The 21,653-nt window shown below is 42.2% G+C and overlaps 1 protein-coding gene across 18 annotated transcripts in view; it reads left to right on the top strand.

Annotated features, from left to right (window-relative positions):
• CACNA1C (calcium voltage-gated channel subunit alpha1 C) overlaps positions 1 to 21,653 on the top strand; it is a 605,715-nt gene that overhangs the window by 514,949 nt on the left and 69,113 nt on the right. For all 18 annotated transcript variants that reach the window (XM_066634593.1, XM_066634583.1, XM_066634587.1 and 15 more), the window contains 7 exons: positions 378 to 465; positions 1,819 to 1,926; positions 4,573 to 4,625; positions 4,806 to 4,952; positions 5,765 to 5,966; positions 7,136 to 7,294; positions 16,127 to 16,237. In XM_066634593.1, the coding sequence (XP_066490690.1) occupies positions 378 to 465; positions 1,819 to 1,926; positions 4,573 to 4,625; positions 4,806 to 4,952; positions 5,765 to 5,966; positions 7,136 to 7,294; positions 16,127 to 16,237 (868 nt within the window). The remainder of the gene's footprint in view (positions 1 to 377; positions 466 to 1,818; positions 1,927 to 4,572; positions 4,626 to 4,805; positions 4,953 to 5,764; positions 5,967 to 7,135; positions 7,295 to 16,126; positions 16,238 to 21,653) is intronic.

Raw genomic sequence — 21,653 nt, 5'->3', positions numbered from 1 at the left:
GTGGTGCAACCATGCCCTCTCACAGACCCACAGGGACTACTTTGGCAGCCTCTGCTTTAATGCCCTTCACGTATTAAGACTTTTCTTGAAGACAAAAGAGCTAGAAGGCATGGGATGAGGGTGAAATGTTGGATCAGGGATGTCTGTATTTGGATCCCTGCTCAGCCGTAAAGGCTGCAAATTTGTATGCACTTTCTCATTGAGCACAGTAGGTCTTACTTCTGAGTAAACATGTATAGGATTGTGCTGATAAAGTACATTTCATTACATGTCCACTTGTAATGTATGGTGAACTCACCTTGTAGTCAAAGCAAATATTCAGTTCAAATTTCCACAAGGGCTGCAAAACCTGAGTTGCTGCTGCTGTTCTCCTCCAGGTCTAGTGCCATCAATGTAGTGAAGATACTTCGAGTCCTGCGAGTGCTCAGACCACTGAGGGCCATCAACAGGGCCAAAGGACTAAAGGTTAGAAAATGTCTGACAAATATATTAAAGAGATACTAACTTCAAATAGCTTTATGTAGCTCCTCTAGGGCAAATGAATAAGCCTCCTGTTTCCCTAATCTGGGAGGGCTGCAATGCATTTCTGTGCTGTACAGAAATGCTCAATGCGTTCCTGTGCTACGAACACAGAGGCAGGGATCAAGGGTTTGCTTTTTGTACAGGCTGGTTGTGTTGTCACGGCTTCATTAAGCCCAGCACTATCTTTCTCCATAAGACTGAATGGCACCTGTTCATTCTTTGATAAGTATCAATGCTCAGGTGGAAGTTAACCCTGCCCCCTACTGGCCTGAAAATCAGATTTTTCACCCACTCAACTTTGTCCTAGATTGGAGCTCACGTTATTTTTTAAATTATTCAGTGGTTCCTCTCCCTTGATGACATAACAGTGTAGCAGAACATTGGGAACTGGTTTTCACAGAAATTAACTAGCAAAATGTGCACCAGTATGACAGAATAGAATAGAGAACCTGTATATTGCAGGTATCCCTGCCATAGTGTGCAAGTGTTTGTGTATGCAGGGTATCTGTGCATTGTGCAGAATTCCTGCCCATGCAGACCAGACAATCCAGTGTAATGTGCTGGTCCTTAATGGATTTGAATTTGAATGAGGACCTGCATGTGATGGACAAGCTATTTCATATCACAGTTCATTGGAATCAACTAACAGTCAATTAGGGAAGAGAGATTAGTCAGCATAAGGCAAATGAGAAAGGAGAATCTGGAATGGGGTTTTCTCCACCATGACACTGCAACTGGCCACACCATGGGCCAGTTGCAAGTCATGGGCTGCCAGTTCCTGACCTAGGTGAAGATAACATACTGTTGATGGAGCCTCTTTCCAAAAATACTGCTTTCAGGGGTAGTTTATAACCTTTTTTCAAAGACACAAACGTTAAAAATTTGACAAGCATTTTGGTTGGCAACCTTCAGTCTCGAAAGACTATGGTTTAAGCCTAGAGCACCTGGCATTCCCAGACAGTCTCCCATCCAAGTACTAACCAGGCCTGGCCCTGCTTAGCTTCTGAGATCAGATGAGATCAGGCATGTGCAGGGTAACAGTTGCTGTTCAAGCATTTTAAAAGGTTGGAAAATCTCTACCAATTGTGAGGTACCTAAATAAATGACACCGGACAGGTTTCTGTATTCTCTGCTGTTTGTAAGAGCACAGTCTATAGTTCATGGACTTTCCTTTTCCATTCTCAGAGATTTCACGTGGCTATATAAAAAGATGGCAATGTGATAGGGTATTTATGTATTTATTCTGACCTCTGTGTATTTATTTCTACTGACTTTATATACTTCTGACTTCTGCAGCATGTGGTACAATGTGTGTTTGTAGCCATCCGAACCATTGGGAACATTGTGATCGTCACCACATTGTTACAGTTCATGTTTGCCTGCATTGGAGTTCAGTTGTTCAAGGTAAAAGCCATGAATCTTATTTCTAATTTTATCTTCAATGGAACTATTTGTTTGTCAGAAAAGGAGGCAGGTTTGGTATGGAGAGATTTGATGAAAGAGGAAAATAAAGCAGTTTGCCCACATTCAATTCTATCATCACACAGAATTATAAAAGTGACTGATTTATTCGCCTTAAACTCTGAAAAACCTAGTAGATATTTTGTATGCTTTGCTTTAGACTGAGGTTTAAAATGAAGTCTGAGCTAAAATTGCACAGTTTTCCCCCGTTTTCACATGTTTAAAAGTGCATTCCTTTTCCCCATTTTTTTTAGGAACCATTAATTATCAACGTTTTGAATATCACTGTCTAGGGGCAATTCAAGTTGCTCCCTAGAGAGTTCACATTAAAGGACCTACCATTTTTGTTTATCCACTCTACATACCCAGTCAGATGTGCATACACCCTATATAGCAGCACTTCCATAGTTATCCTTACTTCATGGAAGCTGATGATGACGATGATAAAAAACGGATGGGGTGTGTCAATGCAAGAAGAAAATCAGTGGCACTTTTCCAATTGCAGTCTAAAGAGTCCACACAATAGATGCCACCATTGTCAGTGAATGTGTAACTACTTGGATTGCAGAGCCATGTGAAGTTATCTAAAGAACTGGAAACTGAAACTGATACTGGGTATCAGTAGCAAAGTTATTGAATGAATGGTACAAAGTAGGCTGGAAAAAAAGATATTTTTAAGTATTCCAGTACTATTTGCTAATCAGGTTTTGAAGCAGAACTCAAAAGCTGCAAATATCTGGCTGTCCTGTTTAGAATCATGTGTCTTTGAAACAGGATATGAAATCTGTGGGGGACCAGGGTTGTGGTGCCACAAAAACTTACCTGGAGACCATGTCGAGTCCTCTGGAGATCACATGGGCCTCCCAACCTCCTCAGAAGGCCTCTTGGAATTGACCAGAAGCCAGTTCCAGTTTGCATCAGCAACTTCCATTTGCATCTGGGAGGTGTTCTGAGTCACAAGGAGGTCATGGGGATGGGGGAGAGAATAGACTCCAAAGATTAGGAAGCACTGCTGTAAGCCTTACAGACATAGAATTACAAACTTGAATTCTTTTTTTAGGATCACCGCAGGCCCAGTGGATAGATCTTTTTGAGATTATGAGCCAGACTATTTTGGATGGTAGGCTGGATCCTGCTCTTGGGCCATAGATTGCCTACTCCTGTTATAAGAAATCACATTCAAAACTTGACAATATTAAATCAACTGAGTAAATTCATCTATATGTCAGATCAGGTAGTTCGCATTAGAGAATGTCATACATCCTCACATTTTTTTCCACTCAATAATTTATAATACTTTGTCCCGTTTTTTTCAAAGGAGGATATATCAAATTTCTCTAATGGTAGAATTTCAATTCATATTATGCTCATCTATGTCAGATCTCCTTATTGTCTCCATTCAGAGCTCACTCATCATTAATTATATTCCTCGCTGCTTACCCTGTGCTGTCCTTAGTGCATCCTAACTTCGTGCTCTTAACACATGCTTGGCTGCTGTGCCTGGCCTTTAGGGGTGGGGAGAGAAAGGAACAGGAAGCTTTCCTCCTCACACCAGTGGAAAAATCTTTGATCTTACGCTTCTCCAGAGCAGGGACTGTACCAAGACTTGCAGTTGGAATCCTGAAGAGGGCAACAGCTGTCGAGGTGTCTGCTCCCAATCCTGTCTCTCCATACTGACGACTGACTACATTTATTTATTTTACTGTGATTTTTTTAATTTATGTACTACATTGCTTTGAAGGTTTTAGGAAAGAAAAGTGACCTAGAAATAAACAAATAACTGCTAATAAGCCAGTTAAGTAAAAATTATAAAGATCTTGATCTACATACCTTAGCTCTGCATTTAACTGGAAAATTGATCAAACTTCAGAAGCCAAAAACTAATCTAACAAAAGTAAATGAACAAGCTGAGCTCAGCTGAAGAGCAAATGAATGACAGATTCTTATGTTATTTCTATATGTTGAAACTGACCTGAGTTGTCCTTTTCATGGATTTGTGTATGTTGAAATAGTTTGGTGGTTGAATTCATGTCTAGTTTGTCCCACCCTGATTCTACATACTTTTCAAACATTGTTCATATATGAAACTTATTTATTTATTGCCGTTCGCTTGCCAAGGCAAGTGCCCAAGTGGATGATATACCTATCAGAAGCACATATCACATAAGCACAAACATATATAATTTTTCAAGATTTATTGAGTCACAATGGAGATGTGCCAAAAACCATTCAAAGTAAATAGTAAAGATCCAATGGAAAGTTGAGTGAGTTTTCCACTTGTGCCATTTTTTTGTAAAATTTGCTGAGTTGTAGAAGAGGTGAGATACAATTTTTTTAATATTCCCAGTATGCAGTGTCTTGCAACAAAGTTCTTGACATTTCATAAATCAGCTACAGAACAGCACAACTGTTAATGGCAGTGGGTAGCAGCAGATTCTGAACAAGGGATAAATTTAGATCTGTTGAAAACTTTAAATATCAACAGGTGAAAAAACACAAAGCATATTCTTTGTGAGACACTCATTAAAACATAATTTGGTGCTCAGTAGTTAGAAGGTTTGTGATTTGTCTGTTTTCGTCCTCTTCTAGGGCAAACTATACAGCTGTACTGATAGCTCCAAGCAAACAGAAGCAGAATGCAAGTGAGTTCCTTACTCTTATCTAACCTATTATTGAATATTTATATACTGCCTTTCAAGAAAAAAAGTTCAAAAAAGTGGTTTACATAGCAGATTAAATAGATCTTAAGTTTAATTGAATCTAATGCCGAAAACTTCATGCTCTCCTGCTTTGTTTTTCCCATACCTTCCTTCTCTTAACAGGGGCAATTTTATCACTTACAAGGATGGAGAAGTTTCTCAACCATTGATTCAGCCTCGAAGCTGGGAAAACAGCAAATTTGATTTTGACAACGTCCTCACTGCCATGATGGCCCTTTTCACTGTTTCAACTTTTGAAGGCTGGCCAGAGTGAGTATTTAGGGCAAATTCAGCTTTTTAAATTTGGCAAACTTGAGTTTTTTGGTTAACTCACCCATCAGACCAGTCTTATGTATGCTACAGTATGTTCAAATGATCTTCTTTTAATTGAACACCATTTTCAAAGGGAATATGGGGATATGGTGAGTTCATTCTTGACATTCACTGAAGCATTCACAAGTCCACTGTGTTGAAAACTGCTGAAAATTTCAAATGGCATGTTCAGTAGGTTTCCCATGCTTCCTATTAAGACCTGCAATATATAACTGGAATCAGAGCAGCTCAGCTATGAGGCCAACTGAACTGGTGACCTCAGGAAGCAGGTTGGTGGAGAGTGCCCATTTCTTTCCACCTACTGTACTTGCCCCCACTGCTCCTCCTTCTCTTCCACTCCCTGGTCTGGAAAAGGAAGAGGGAGGCAGAGTGTGGAGGGGGAAAGAGTGCTGACTTAGAACATTGGGGAGTGGGAGAAGCAGAGGCTGGCAAATCATTGGGTAGGGGGAAGCATTTGGCATGCTTCTTCAGGTGTCAGGAGTATGCTGTAACTGGAACTGTGAAAGGTATCCAAGAAAATGGCAAGGGTACTATTGTTTTTTCTGGATTACCTTCATTATTATTTTAGGAAACTGGTGATCCAGGCTGTACAGCTCAATCTTGCCCCACACTGGTCACTCTCAGCCCTGTGGATTGGCAGGGTCCAGTGTGGACGCAGGTGTCCCTCCAAGCAGTAATTCCAGTCTCTGCAGATAGGTAACCAGGAAGAGCCCTTAGTGTCTGTCTTGGCATTCTCTCCTTTTTTCTAGACTGCTGTACCGATCCATTGATTCTCATATGGAAGATGTGGGGCCCATCTATAACCACAGGGTAGAAATCTCCATTTTCTTCATTATCTACATCATCATCATCGCTTTCTTCATGATGAACATCTTCGTTGGTTTCGTCATCGTCACTTTTCAGGAGCAAGGAGAGCAGGAGTACAAGAACTGTGAGCTGGACAAGAACCAGGTAATGCTAATAGCTTCATGATGTGATTGAAGAAATGAAATACATCTAATGGTACAAACAAAAGCTGTGAAAGGGATTCCTCTCACAGGCAAAATATTTTCTTGTTAGAAGTCCACCTGAAAGCCTAAACTCTGATGCCTCATCTCTGCAGGTGGTTGATGGTCCTTCAGTTTGTATTTGTGTTTGCTTATGAAGTGCTTGGAAGACATGAAATGCATAAACTACTGTGCCTCTATAGCAGTTCCTCGAGTGTTAAAAGTTTTGCTCTCCTCCAATTGGTTTGTTTGTTTGTTTTATTCATTGTTTTTTTATAGTGTGTTTTTTTCTATAAATTGTAAGCCACCTTGGACATCTGCTCCGGCAGAGGAAAGGCAGGATAAAAATCTATTAAATCAGGGGTGCTCAATAGGTGGATCGCGATCTACCGGTAGATCGCGAGGCAAAATGAGTAGATCTCGGAGTGCCGACCCCCCCTTCAGGTGCCTCTGGGAGGAAACGCCGGAGTAAGGCCCATTGTACTCAATGGGGCTTACTCCCAGGTAAGTGTGGCTAGGATTGCAGCCTCACAGCCTAATCCTAGGCATGTCTACTCAGGAGTAAGTCCTGTTATACTCAGTGAGGCTCAAGGTACACCAACATACATTGTACACATAAATGTTATATGTTATGATGGCGCGAACATTGTAAAAAAAACTCTGGTAGATCTCCAGGCCTTGCTGGGTTTCAAAGTAGCTCTTGAGCCAAAAAAGTGTGAGCATCCCTGTTTTAAATAAACAAACACCAAGTATCATTACTGTTGCTTTGGCTGATCATGCTTTCAGAATGGTAGCCATGTTAGCTCATTGCTACAAAAACAAAATTTTCTTTCAGCTCCTTAAAGTCTAACAGATTTTTTTTGGCATCTCCAATCATAGAGTAGATCTCTCTTCATTGGTTGATAAAGTGGACTCTAGCCCATAAAAGCTTTGAGTGTTTGAGATGCCATAAAAGTCTTTAGATTATTAGGTAATACTCTGCACAAAACACCTTCCTGCTTTTAATATCACGATTAATGTAAAGGAGTGTAGCTTCCCTTTTGAGAATTTCTAATCTAAAAAATAGTACACTTGAGGACGTATCATGGAAATGTTATAGACGGAGCATCTAACCCACTGTTTTTTCCTTAACAGCGCCAGTGTGTAGAGTATGCCTTGAAAGCCCGCCCTCTAAGGAGGTATATCCCTAAAAACCAGTATCAGTACAAAGTGTGGTATGTCGTGAACTCCACCTATTTCGAATACCTGATGTTTGTCCTCATCTTGCTAAATACCATCTGCCTGGCCATGCAGGTAGGTTAGAAGTTGGAAAGTACTGGATTGTGATTTACAGTGTTCAGTTTAGAATAATATTTATGATCTAGAAACTGTTTAATTGCTATTAAATCTTAATCATCAGGTGAAGGAGAAGAAAGTAATGTCTGAGGAATTTTACAGAAGACCCAAAATGTGGCCTGTTGAAACTTTAATTTTCTTACGGAGCAAGGAGGATTGATTAGGGGGAATGATTAAGCTCAAGGGGGAATGCGCTTAGAATAGAAATAAGAGAAGTGTTAACAGTCATAGTGGGAGAGGTTTAGTGTAACAGGAAACAGAAAGAAAAACTAGAAGAGTCTTTTGGAGGCCTGATTATCAAGTCAGTTATATCAACAGAGATATAATAGCTGAGATGTGTAAATCATGTAGCTCAGTTTGATAATAAACAATTCTGTTTAAGAAAAGAACCTGAATCTGCCTCAACATTTTTTGATGCCAAAACCTGACTTGATGCCAGACTTAGAAGAAACAGGGTTGGAGCTCTGGAGAGACGAAAATGCTAAAGGGCTGTAACTAGAAAACTGACAACTGGGGACCCAATCCTATCCAATTTTCCAGTTGTGCCAGTGGGGTGTATGCTGTATCCCATGGTGGAGGGGCAGTCACTGGGACCTTCTCAAGGTATGGGAACATGTGTTCCCTTACCATGAGGTTGCATTGTGGTTATACCGGAGTTGGAAAGTTGGATAGGATTGGGCCCTAAAATTGGATTTAGGATTGGGTTCCAAAAAAATAGATGTGAACTAAACAAACTAATGTTGATGTATCTCTACTTGAAAATGTTCAAGTCAGTTCACAGCAAAGGAAGAGATTTTAACTGAACTAGACCAAGACCAAGAGGTGAAGGAAGTACAGAATCGCATTATCACATGGAAAGCTCATGGAACACTAATGAAGAAGCAGACAGGGCACTCTCAGCTATTTCAAGAACAAGAGAAGTCCTTCAGTCCCCCAAAATTAATGATTGGAATATTTTTAAGAAGATGTCAGCCACTGGCAAGGATTTTGGAGCCAATCTGAAATCTCCATTCAACAGAACACCAAATAAAAAAGCTAGATAACTTTAATTATTTAAAATCCTACCTGGGTAGACCAGCAGTTAGTGCAGTTGAATAACTATCAGAGGCAAATGATGAATCCTAATGAAAATCCTACTGGACAGATTTGCAAGGAATGATTTAGTTTTCAATGGCCACAAAACAAGCTGCTAAGCCTGAATATAGTAATAGTCAACTGAACATCACTGGTGGAAAAATCTAGGGCTCTCCCCCTTTGAATTGGGAAACTTTGCTGCAGACTGTCAAATTCTTAAACAGCAACACAGAGATGTTCAGGAGATCCTATCTACAAGAAGAATCTTGCTAATCAGTTGAATGTGACTTTCAATGAAGACATTTTACCCCCTCGTTTGGTTTTTGTGTTTTTTTTCCTTTGGTGTGTACATATGGAATAGAGTGGAGAGAGATTAGATTGCCTGGAAACATCAGCATGCAAGAGAGAAGAGGAACACTAATTAAGCTAGAAGCACCTTCCTGCTGACTTGCTGACCTGATGCTGGCTGGGGCAGTAGGAGAGAGCAAATTGTGCTTTCACAAAGAGAAGCATGTGTCTTGGTGCTCAAATCAGGCAGGGGCTGATGTGAAGACAATCTCTGCAGCACCTCTGCACAAATGGAGCAAAAATATTCAGCTCTGCCCCATCTCCTTTCCCTCCCAATGTCATCTATGAAGAAAGGTGGGGTCTTCCTCTGGGTCATCTTTTGCAGAACACAGACTCCTTCCTTCCTGCTTCCAGTCCTGTTTTTAGCAATTTCCATCCAGTAGCATTGAGAGTAATTTTTCATTTTAACAAAAGAGTCTCTCCCCTCTCCTCTCCTCATAGGTGAGGAGGCAGCTGGGTTTGTTGGAGCCTGGATGTCATTGAAAAGCACCTCAATGAAGGCTTCACTGAAGATGTTAGCAGTTAATCCATATGTAAACTGGACAAAGTAATCTACCATCTTCCTCTTCATGCAGTCATCAAGGAGGATAGGTCACAAAAAAACAGAATAATGTTGGATGCTTCTTCCCATGAAAGGGTGCCTCCCCCCCCCTTTGGTGGCTTCCTTTGCCTGCTTCGAAGGGTGAGCGTAGCCAGTGGACCTCTATGTCAAGGACAGCCAGCACCCCCTGCTGGCCCAACAGAACTGTAAGCACAACAATCTTTATTTCAGGAGTTAACAGTGCAGGTGAAGTTCACGGCATCTATGTGAGAATGAGAGAAATACTGTCATCAGCAGTAATGAACCTCTGGAAATGGGGAACTAATTTTAAGTCTCTTCAACTGTTTGAAACCTGGCAAAATGAAGAGAATTATTCCATTACAGGAGTATCCACTAGTGCCTTGAACCATTGCCCTTGAAAGACATGTTTGAAATGGAAAACAGAGGATGATAAGTTTGTATCTGAAATCCAAACATTGCTAGAATTTATGATTGGTAGAAAAATGCAAAATGTTTTGTACAAGCCTAAGCACTCTTCTTTGACCTGGTTGGATTCTTGTCTCCCTTCATTATCAGAGTGAAGCATCATTTCCAAGAGCTGTGGGAGCAGGGTCACAAATGCATTAAAGAGTGCCAAATGATTTTCTCCCAAAGTGGCATCAATGGTGCCTGAAACTGCCAAATTTGCAGGAAGCCAATATTCCAAGATGGTATTTTATAGACACCCCAATGAAACAATTGAAGACACAGCAGTGGGTGTTTTGTGACACCAGTGAGAAGGAATACAGTACAGTTAAGAACATAAGAACAGCCCCACTGGATCAGGCCATAGGCCCATCTAGTCCAGCTTCCTGTATCTCACAGCGGCCCACCGAATGCCCCAGGGAGCACACCAGATAACAAGAGACCTCATCCTGGTGCCCTCCCTTGCATCTGGCATTCTGACATAGCCCATTTCTAAAATCAGGAGGTTGCACATACACATCATGGCTTGTAACCCTTAATGGATTTTTCCTCCAGAAACTTGTCCAATCCCATCCAATCCCCTTTTAAAGGCGCCCAGGCCTGATGCCATCACCACATCCTGTGGCAAGGAGTTCCACAGACCAACCACGCACTGAGTAAAGAAATATCTTCTTTTGTCTCTTCTAACTCCCAACACTCAATTTAATGGATGTCCCTTGGTTCTGGTGTTATGTGAGAGTGTAAAGAGCATCTATCTACTCTGTCCATCCCCTGCATAATTTTGTATCTCTCAATCATGTCCCCCCTCAGGCGCCTCTTTTCTAGGCTGAAGAGGCCCAAACGCCGTAGCCTTTCCTCATAAGGAAGGTGCCCCAGCCTAGTAATCATCTTAGTCACTCTCTTTTGCACCTTTTCCATTTCCACTGTCTTTTCTGAGATGCGGCGACCAGAACTGGATACAATACTCCAGGTGTGGCCTTACCATAGATTTGTACAACGGCATTATAATATTAGCCGTTTTGTTCTCAATACCTTTTCTAATGATCCCAAGTATAGAATTGGCCTTCTTCACTGCCGCCACACATTGGGTCGACACTTTCATCGACCTGTCCACCATCACTCCAAGATCTCTCTCCTGATCTGTCACAGACAGCTCAGAACCCATCAGCCTACATGTGAAGTTTTGATTTTTTGCCCCAATGTGCATGACTTTACACTTACTGACATTGAAACGCACCTGCCATTTTGCTGCCCATTCTGCCAGTCTGGAGAGATCCTTCTGGAGCTCCTCACAATCACTTCTGGTCTTCACCACTCGGAAAAGTTTGGTGTCGTCCGCAAACTTTGCAACCTCACTGCTCAACCCTGTCTCCAGGTCATTTATGAAGAGGTTGAAAAGCACTGGTCCCAGGACAGATCCTTGGGGCACACTGCTTTTCACTTCTCTCCATTGTGAAAATTGCCCATTGACACCCACTCTCTGTTTCCTGGTCTTCAACCAGTAATCAATCCATGAGTTATCCTGCCCTCTAATTCCCTGACTGTGCAGTTTTTTTAGTAGCCTTTGGTGAGGGACAGTGTTGAACGCCTTCTGAAAGTCCAGATATATAATGTTTAAGGGTTCTCCTGCATCCACATGCCTGTTGACCTTTTCAAAGAATTCTATAGGGTTCATGAGGCAAGACTTACCCTTACAGAAGCCATGCTGATTCTCCCTCAGCAAGGCCTGTTCGTCTATGTGTTTTGAGATTCTATCTTTGATGAGGCATTCCACCATCTTACCCGGTATAGATGTTAGGCTGACCGGCCTATTGTTTCCCGGGTCTCCCCTCTTTCCCTTTTTAAAGATCGGTGTGACATTTGCTATCCTCCAATCTTCTGGCACCGTGGCCGTTTTGAGAGACAAGTTGCATATTTTAGTTAAGAGATCAGGAACTTCATTCTTCAATTCCTTAATAACTCTTGGGTGGATGCCATCAGGGCCCGGTGACTTATTGATCTTTAATTTATCAGTGAGGTCTGAAACATCTTCTCTTTTAACCTCTATCTGACTTAATTCCTTGGTCAGGAGGGGCCGTTCAGGCAGCGGTATCTGCCCGAGGTCTTCTGACGTGAAGACAGATGCAAATAACTCATTTCTCTGCCATCTCTAAGTCTCCTTTTATCTCCCCATTCCCTCCCTCACCATCCAGAGGGCCAACTGCTTCTCTAGCGGGTTTCCTGCTTCTAACATATTTGAAGAAGCTTTTATTATTCCCCTTAATCTTGCTGGCCATGCGTTCCTCATAGCCTCTCTTGGCCTCCTATATCACTTCTTACACTTCTTTTGCCACAGTTTATGTTCCTTTTTATTCTCCTCATTAGGGCAAGACTTCCATTTATGGAAGGAAGCTTTCTTGCCCTTTACAGCCTCTCTAACTTGGCTCGTTAGCCATGTGGGCACTCTCCTGGATTTAGTGGATCCCTTCTTCCTTTGCAGTATATACCTCTGCTGGGCCTCTATTACTGTTGTTTTAAGCAGCCTCCGTGCACTCTGGAGAGATTGGACTCTTTTTACCTTCCCTTTCAAACTCCTTCTAACCAGCCTCCTCATTTGAGGGAAGTCCGCCCATCGGAAGTCAAGGGTTTTTTTAAGTTATATATCTTAGTATTGCCAGACAGTATAAACTTTTTGTGAGCAGTGAGATTCAGACCATAAGAAATACCTTAAATTGGTCCCATTCTGTAGTAGATGAAATCTAGGTAGTCTCCCTACCAGAGCATGAGGACCTGAGAAAAGGACAACTTAGGCTGAATGGATGTCCCAGGGTCAATCCTATCCACTTTTCCAGTGTGGGTGCAGCCATGCCAATGGGGTGCTGGAAAGTTGGATAGGATTGGGCCCTCAGTCGATGTATGGATGGTCCAGATGCTGAACTTGAAAGAAAAAACCTTGGTATGTTGTGCAAGAAAGCTGCCACGCTGTAGAAACAGGCCAGTGATTGAACTGGAAAAATACCATAGGTTAAAAAGTATGTACATCCTTTGAACTCATGACAGAAAATATGAAGAATGCAATTTTTGCTGCTGAGAGGTGCTGGAACTTTAAGAAGATAAAAGTTGTGGGGGAAGTTCATCTGACTATAAAACATTGCAACTTTAAAGCCTTCATTTTCTTATACGGCAAGAGGGAATGATTTACGTCATTTGGCATTTAGAATATAAGCAAGAGAAGGGAGAGGTTCACAGTTATAGTGAGAGGGGCTTTAGTGTAACAGGAAAGACAGTAGAATTTTTGAGGTCTACTTTTCAACTCCATTATAACAGCAGAAATATAATACTGAGTCATGTTTGTTTAGTTCAGTTTGTTAATAAAATAATTTGGTTTAAAAGAAACAAATCATAATTTCAGGGAAAGTGCATTGCTGGGTCCTGAATCTGCCTCAACGTGGCCTCTTTTCAGGAGGATACTAAAGTCAGAGAGAATGCTTTGCCACATAACAACTGACATTGTTATTGGCAGAATAAATTATGACAATTATGTACATTCCTTTCAAGTAAACCTAACTCCCAGATACAGTTGTAGACATTTTCATATACAGTTGCAGCCTCTTTATCCATGGCTTTTTTATCTGCGGATTTGTCCCAACATGAATGGGGTGGGGGTACTGAAAGTCACAAACACCTTTGCCTCCTTTGCCCTGTGCTGGCATCTCAATCCGTTTCCAGGCAGCCCAAAACACTGCAAAAAGGCTCCGCCTCGCCCAGGCAGAGAAATAGCCCTGGAGCCCTGGAAGAGGTTCCCCTTGCAAGGAACAGTAACATTCCTGGAGCCCCTGAGCCAGCAAAGAGGCTGAAGAGGGGAAGGGGGGGCAAAAATCTCTGTAGCCAGAACACGTGCAGCAAGGTGGAGCTCTCTCTCTCACTCTTGCTCGAGCTCTCTCACTCACACACACACAGGGGCAGGTGTGGTAGCAACAGAGGGGATTGCTTTAAAAAACCCAGGAAGTGTTTGCCAAATTCCCCTCCCCCCCCATTGAGATGGTGCAGGCAATCACGGACACAAGCAACACCCCCACTGAGGTGGTGCAGGCAATCACCAACACAAGCAAGCCTTCCCAGTTAGCAAAGCATGCGATTTAGCCTACAATCCTCTCCACACTTTCCTTGGAGTAAGCCCCATTGACTGAAATGGGGCTTACTTCTGAGTAGAAACACATAGGGCTGGACTCTTAAAAGCTCAGCGGGACAGCTAGCAACGGGGAGGGCTGAGTACGGAGCGGAGGGGAGGGGATTGATAACAGCTGCCTTAGTTTCCTTCCATCTGGAAGTGTCAGGCTGCAGCCTCTTTGCATAACTATGGAATTTAGCATAACATGTTTTTTGTTAATCACGCCGAGTCACGGAACGGAACTAATGCAGATAAATAGGCAGCACCTGTATTGTCTAAAAATCTCAATTTTGCATAAAACTTTGTAAATGTGTACATTTCCAAATACTGTTTTCTCAGATTGGGGGGGGGGGGGGGAGAATCTAAATTAGCATATATTTAAGTGTGCATCTTTCTCTAGCTATCTATCTAGCAAAATACATATTAAGTTGGAAACTGTGGCTGAGAAGTACAGATGACACTGAGAAGATAACTTATGTCGCATTGGCAGGTAGTCGTATATTCTGATCAGAGTGCTCAGGGTTTTTAATAGTTATGGGATTACTGTTTTGGTAGCTGAGTAATTGTGGGAAACAAATAGGAACATGACATGTGGGACTAGGGGAGGATTGCAATGTAAGTAAGAAAACCTAAGACCTTTGCTGAAGAAAAGAGATGTGGCTACAGTAATGCATGCCTTATAGCAAAATCCTATGCACGACTATTCAAAAGTAAGCCCCACTGAATTCCATGGGGCTTATTCCCAGGTACATATATATAGGATTGCAGCCTTAGGACGCAATCCTATCCTGTGCTGAAACAGGCAAGCCAGAAGGCTTGCACTGCATCCAGCGCAGGATAGTGGCCAGAAGCAGCTCAGGTAAGGGCTGCTGGCCCCAATGGGTCTTCTCAGACTTGCGCTACCTCAGGAGGTGGTACAAGTCTGAGGAGAGCAGAGCAGCTTGAAGCCGCTCCATTTTCCCAGGAATGGGGGAAAACAGCTCCGCCTCTCGCTACCTGCCTGCCCGCCCCCAGGGCCGCCCATCGTCCAGCCAGGCCGATGCAAAACTCTGCAGGAAAGCTGCCATGGAGACTGAATTCAGCCCCCGTGTGTCAGCGCATCTGGATGCACCGATGTGGCTTCCTCATAAGGAGGCGCAAACGTCCTTTATGACACATTTGCAACCCTCCCGGGCCAGCGCAAGGGACTTGCGTAGGCCCAAGGCACAGTTTTGATTGTGCCCTTAGTCACATCTTGTTTGGACTGCAAACTAGGCAATCTAGGCATTGCCACTGAAGACTGTCCAGAAATTACAAATTACCATCAGCATGCTTTTGGGTGCCCATAGATCAGAGCATATTATATCTGAGTTGTATGAAATTCATTGGTTTCCTGTGTGTTTCTGGGCACAATTCAGAACACTGGTTATTACCTATAAAGTCCTACAAGGCTTGGGGGTCTGAGCATCTACAGGACTGTCTCTTCCACATCAACCTGCTTGAACCTTCCTCTCATCATTGGAGGCTGTTCCATATCCTACTGCTGACTGGAATACAGTTGGTAGGGATCATGCAGGATATGACTTTCTCTCTGGTAGCCATCTCAGGAGGCTCAGCTGGTCCAGATCCAGCCCACTTTTAAGTGCCTAGTGAAAACTCTTGTTGCCTTGGTTCTCCCGTGTTTCTTAGCTTCTTGCCTTTCTATTTGCTTATTATGTATTTTATTGTTCTGTTGTGTTGTAGTTATTTTGATTGGTGTTCTGAATTTTTTTCAGTATTGTTTTACTGATATCTTAAGAGCCACATTGTGGAAAAAAAGACAGCTTAGAAATATTTTAAATAAATACTGGATGATGGCAAAGGATTACTGAAAGTATTGTACTCTTGATATTGCCTATTTAATAGCCACTGAAAGCTTTATCCACATTCTGATCTGGTTTTTGAGCCTTTTAGCTTTAGCATCATCAGGGCTAGAAAGACCTGATTCTGAAAAGGCCATCTTACTGTGATAGATAGAAAACCACTTTCTGCAAATCATAGCTGTGCAGAAGTCCATATAGTGAAGTAAAATCTCCTTTAAGTAAATTAATTAAAAGATAAGGAAGATTCAAACAAATTGGGGATGGAAAGGAGAGCCTTTTCAAAAAACTATTAGAAAGAGAAAGGTGAATATATCTGCACCCTAAAAGCAGTTCACTTTGGCAATTGCAAAATGGGGTGGTTTGTTTTTCAGCACTATGGTCAGAGCTGCATCTTCAAAGAAGCAATGAATATCCTCAACATGCTGTTCACTGGCCTCTTCACTGTCGAGATGGTTCTGAAATTAATTGCCTTCAAACCCAAGGTAGGTAGTACTGATAAATATTCTTTCAATGTACACCTATGGGGGTCAAAGGGAGGACAGGAGGATATGCAAATATGTAATAAACCCATCACTTATCCCACTATGCACCATCCATTCAAGAGATGGACTTGTGCAGTTGTTGACTGGACTGGAGTCTCAATCTGTGCTTGAAGGAGCCTTTCATTTTTTAGTTGAGCATAGGTAGAAGATCCATGCCATTTGGAAACACAAAATCCTGGTGATTTATCATTGTAGAATTACACAATGCTTTAGCATTCTCATGCTTTGTTCAATCCAAACACAATATTTTAAGTGAAAGAATTATCACAAGGTGACATTTACGTGCAACAAAGGGGTCTTATGAAACTTATTTAAATTGGTGAAATCGTAACATCCTAAAGGCACCATATGAAAAGTAAATGGGAAATGTTGGGTAGCCCAATCCTATGGTTCCCAAAGCCCACAGCTCCAGTGGCACTAAAATGGCGACCACCTGTGGGTGCCAGGCCAGTGCTGGAGGTCTCCTCAGAGGAAGGAAGCATTTCCTCCCTTACCCCCTAGGTAGACAATAGCCAACAGCAATGGGTCTCCTTGGCTCTGTGCCCACCTTGAGGAATCTCATGTCGAGCTGCCCAGGCCAGGAGATAGGATAGGATATGGTGGCAGAGCCTGCCACCATTTCCACCTCTCTCTCAGGCCATTTTCTCCCCCAGTCTTGGAACGCTTCCACCCCCACCCCAAAAGCCCACCCAGAGCTCTTACCTTGTTCCAGGCAGTGCAAATCCAGCAGTGGCCCAGCACTGGCGCTCCCTCCTCACAGGGTACCTTAAACATACTTTATGGCACATTTACAACACCCAGCATTAGTGCTGGAGCTCAATGCCAGCACTGGAGGCCCATTGGATTTAGCCCTATTTTGTGTGGGTACATAAAAACCAGCCTCCTATTTAAGTACTGAAGAACAATGCCAACTCGTTAGTACTGGTTCCACCTCAGAAATGAGGGTATGAGTCATTTCCTAGATTCTCTGATGCTGTAGATAGGCAGGTTCTTGCCAAGGTTTCTGTCCTGAATTTGGCAAGACTCCAATTATTATTCAATAATAAATTGAATAATTTATTCAAGCAGGTTAAGACAAACTCTGACAGCTTCTTTTTCTAAATCTATCAAACCAGCTGCTTAAAAAAAAGTTCATGCTGACATCTCTCTCACTCGCACATGCATCCATACACACCCTCCAGCATGCCAGTAGAGTCAGCTAAGCTGTGGCAAGCCCAGTGCCCTCCCAGGACACACAAACTATGCCATAAAACGGGTACATTCCCTCCTTGGAGGTCTTGAGACTGCCCTAATGCTTCAGTTCATCTGGGGTGGGTGGCTGAAATATATGTGTTTCTGCAACAGGATGGTGGTGGTCTTGTTTGGTCCCAAGGTCTGAGGGCTGTTTATATCCCATAGCTCTGGGAGTCCTCTTACCTTTCTGGCACTTTTTATAAAAATGAGAAATGTCCTCTGTCTAGCCACTGAAATACTGAGGCTTTCTATTCAGTGGGCCAACTCATTCCGGGTTTTCAAGCATTACTTCTATTTGGTGGTAAAATGATATCTTTGCCCATAAAGAAAACCATACTGAGCAATCAGAGAAGAAACAATTTGTGTGGGGTATACACACATGGTGTAATGCCCACCATGTTGGCATTACAATCTTACCTCTCCTCAGTACAGTAAAAGTGATACCAGCACAGAGCACAGTGGGAATTGTGTTGGTCACATGAACATTAAAGTACATCCACTGCCTATGAGATACATCATGGTAATATGTCTAGCATTTGCTGACCACTGATCTGATTGTTCCCGGAAGGCTAGCAAGCCTTGTCTTCCCTCTGAGAGATTTTGTGTGCGTTGTGGATTTGAACATATGGACACTCACAAACAAAGCAGGAGGTGTCTCCTCTGCATTGCTTTTGCCTCCCAGAATGGCTCCAATGTGGAGGGGCAGCTTGCAGGACACAATGAGGCACTCTGCAAAACTTAGCGCTGTTCCTCCTCCCTCCCCAGAACACCACTGCTCATGCTTTTCAACGTTATGAAATGCCCTGCCACTTTTCAATTATCTCTTAGAGGCCAGTTTAAAATTCATAATATATGAGCATTTGTGCTCATTATCTCATTGCCTGCAATATGCCATAATCTGTTGAGCAATAAGGCACTGAAAATAGAATGTGAGCTTTAGATAAAGCAGTTTACAGAGAAAATCAAATAACTAAATGACTCCCTGTCCCAAAAGGGCTCACAGTCTAGCAGAAGAATCACTAGCAACAACCTGTTCACCTGCTCTTGGGTGAACAGGGACATTTCCCCCCCCCCACACACATACACTAAACATAAGAGGAGAACCACTTTTTAAAAGTGCCTCTTTGCCCAGTTAGTATAATGCAATTTCTGTTAAAGATGTGAATGAACAGTTTGTGGGGATACTGTCATAGGACTTCTGGAAATTAGGCAGAAAGCTCAACAACTGTGAAGCCAAGTGGCAAGAAAGTCCAGAGTGTGTGAATGAAAGGAAACAGCATAGACACTGACTAGTAGGAGGAATTATTGAATGTGCAAAGATGTTCCTAGTGGTATAAGGGACCTGTTACATCTGGGCCCACAAAAAGGTGTGGAAGACCATACGAAGACAAAGGTGTGGGAGAACCACTTGATAAAGTGACCACTTTGTGGCCCCTTTGTGACCAATTTGCAGGACTATGGATAAATTGCTCATATCTGCCATGACTTGGGTACATTCACAGTTCCTGTAGATGTATCATCTGTTACTTGTTCAATTTTTATGGATTCTTTTCAACTTGTGGAGTGCAAGGATGTGAACAGCGTTCTTGAAAATGTGGAGCCTTCCATGTAGTCTCTTGATCCTTGCTGATAAAAGCCCAATCCAATACTGATAAAAGCTCAAGCCCCAATCAAGGTGCTGGTTTTAACCTTTAAAGTCCTTAATGGCTTGGGGCCAGAGTATTTAAAGGCTTGTCTTCTCCTGTTTGTCCCCTAAGATCATCAGGGGGCCCCTTTGTGTGTGTCTCTTGGCTGAAGCAGCAGTGAGAAGAGCCTTCTCAGTAGGGACCCCCTCATTTGTGGAACTCCAGGGTGAATTATAATCAGCCCCCTCCCTGGACAATTTCTGATGGGGCTTGAAGGCTTTTGGTGGTGAGTAGGGTGGGGGAGTTATTTGATAGTTTAAGATAACAGAGGGTGTCTGCTTCTTTGCTGTTAGTCTCATGCTTTTATATTTCAGCTGCTATTTGGGGCTACTGTGATTTTTAAAAAAAATTTTATTTTGTGTTTTGTATGTTTTTATTTTTTTATGTTTTAACCACCTTGAGTACCAGGTTATGAAGAAAAAAGGTTTTAGAGTAAGGCAGTATAGAAATTCCCAAATAAATAAATTAAAACTGGCTGGGGATACTGACTGAGTGGACCAGGTGGGCTTGCTACCGTTCTGCCTTAAAATGGCAGTTGTTTGCCCTCTTGTGGAAAAATGATCCACAACATCAAACAACAGATGAAAAGTTTTTGAGTTTTTGAGTATTTTGGATTTCTGAATTTCAGATAAGGGATATATTCAAACTGTATAAAATTACGTAGTTGTCCCATATTTGTCATCAGGAAAATGCTTTCATGTGCCACATTTTTTAACCTTTGGGAGATTAGCTTTTTGGGATTAGCAGTGTGAAGGTGCTCCTCCTTGCCCCCTTTCAGACTTTTGTACACAATACCTGAAAAGAAACTATGTTCATTTCCTCTAGAAGGGGCTGTGCCATGTGGCTACGCCAGCCATTTTCAACCACTGTGCTGTGAATGGTCTCCAGGTGTGCTGTGGGAATTTGGGAGAGGGTTATTTATTAGTAGAGCCGTTGAGGGATGTGAGCCTCCCACCAGCAGTGTGGCGTGCTTTGTCAATTGTCAAAAAAGCGGTGGTGTGCCTTGACCGTTTTAGTACCTTCCCAGTGTGCTATGAGGTGAAAAAGGTTGAAAATCACTGGGCTAACTAGTCCCACAGCAGATTGAAAACTAATCTGGCAGGGAAAATCTAGTATGAAAAAGTGGGTTGGAGCTTCACGAAAGAGGACCCGTTTCCTCTTTAGCAAATATATCTAGAGAATTTGTGTATTTCTGCAACATTGTGACAGATTTATTGCCAGACTAGCACTTGAAGGTTTTAATAATGTTATTATGAGTAATAAAAAATTGATATGATTGTGCACAGTTTGATAGAGTGGGAAGCACTAGATTAGCTATTATGCTTAATTATTTAATATGGAGAATTATTCACTTCATGTTAAAAAGCGCAGGGTTGGTGAGCTTGGGGTCTCACTCATTCACAACTGTGCATGCAGAAATAGCGGCTGTGCGAAAAGAACAGAATGTTAGACAAAAGTCGCTTCTCTCTTCAAAAGGGAATCCCAAAACTCTGCAGCTCAGAAAATTTCACATCCCAAGTATAGGTATTCACTCAAACAGAGGCAAACTGCTCTAGGTGTTTCAGTTTAAGTTGGCTGAGGGAGAGCAGAAACTGATCTCCAAAACAATTACTGTTGCAATTCTTCTCTGTGAATGTTGATCCAAATATTAGAACATTTGGTTCTAATTTCAATATTTGGTGGTATTTACATTTTACTTCAATATTTTATGTGGAATTTAATTTGCAGTTGGTATCTGATAGTATTTGATAACTGGGGATATATTGGGGAGCAACTGTGGGAGAAATGACCTCATGGCCTACTTGTGGGCTTCCCAAAAACATCTGGTTGGCCACCACGAGACATAGGACCCTAAGGCTGCAATCCTAACCACACTTTCGTGAGATTAATCCCCATTGAACAAAATAGGACTTACTTCTGAGTAGACCTGGTTAGGATTGTGCCCTAAGTTAGCTAGGCCTTTGGTCTGTTCCATCAGAACTCTTATGTTGGTTTAGTCAACTATTTTAACTATTAATAGTAATAACAATGAAAGATTCTGTCATTCAAGCATTCTCCAATTAAAGGGTGACCCCCCCCCCCCCGATAACACCAGTACAGGAAGGCATTTTCTGTGTTGCTGTGCTTGAAGTTGTTCCCTAGAGCCAAATACTACGTCATTCCTAGGGTACTTCCAGACTAGTGTTCATTCTGCAATTGCCAGCCTTAGTTTACTCACTGTTTACAGGGCATCTTCATGACGTTGGTGACTTCCTGTGTTTTCTAAGTTCTCCAACTATATTTTTTCAGTCTTCATTATGGCAATTTTGTCTAATAAAATTGTCACACCAGAATCTCCAGTGTGCACAGAGAAAGAACTATAAAAACTTTTCAGACTTTTGCCTTTAATTGAAATAGCTGATTCGATTGCTTCCCTATTCAATCCAGGTAGGGGGTGG

Source organism: Tiliqua scincoides, chromosome 7, assembly GCF_035046505.1.
Source record: "Tiliqua scincoides isolate rTilSci1 chromosome 7, rTilSci1.hap2, whole genome shotgun sequence".
NCBI lineage: Eukaryota > Metazoa > Chordata > Lepidosauria > Squamata > Scincidae > Tiliqua > Tiliqua scincoides.
The sequence above is the reverse complement of the archived record's forward strand: the minus strand, read 5'-3'. Positions and strand labels throughout refer to the sequence as shown.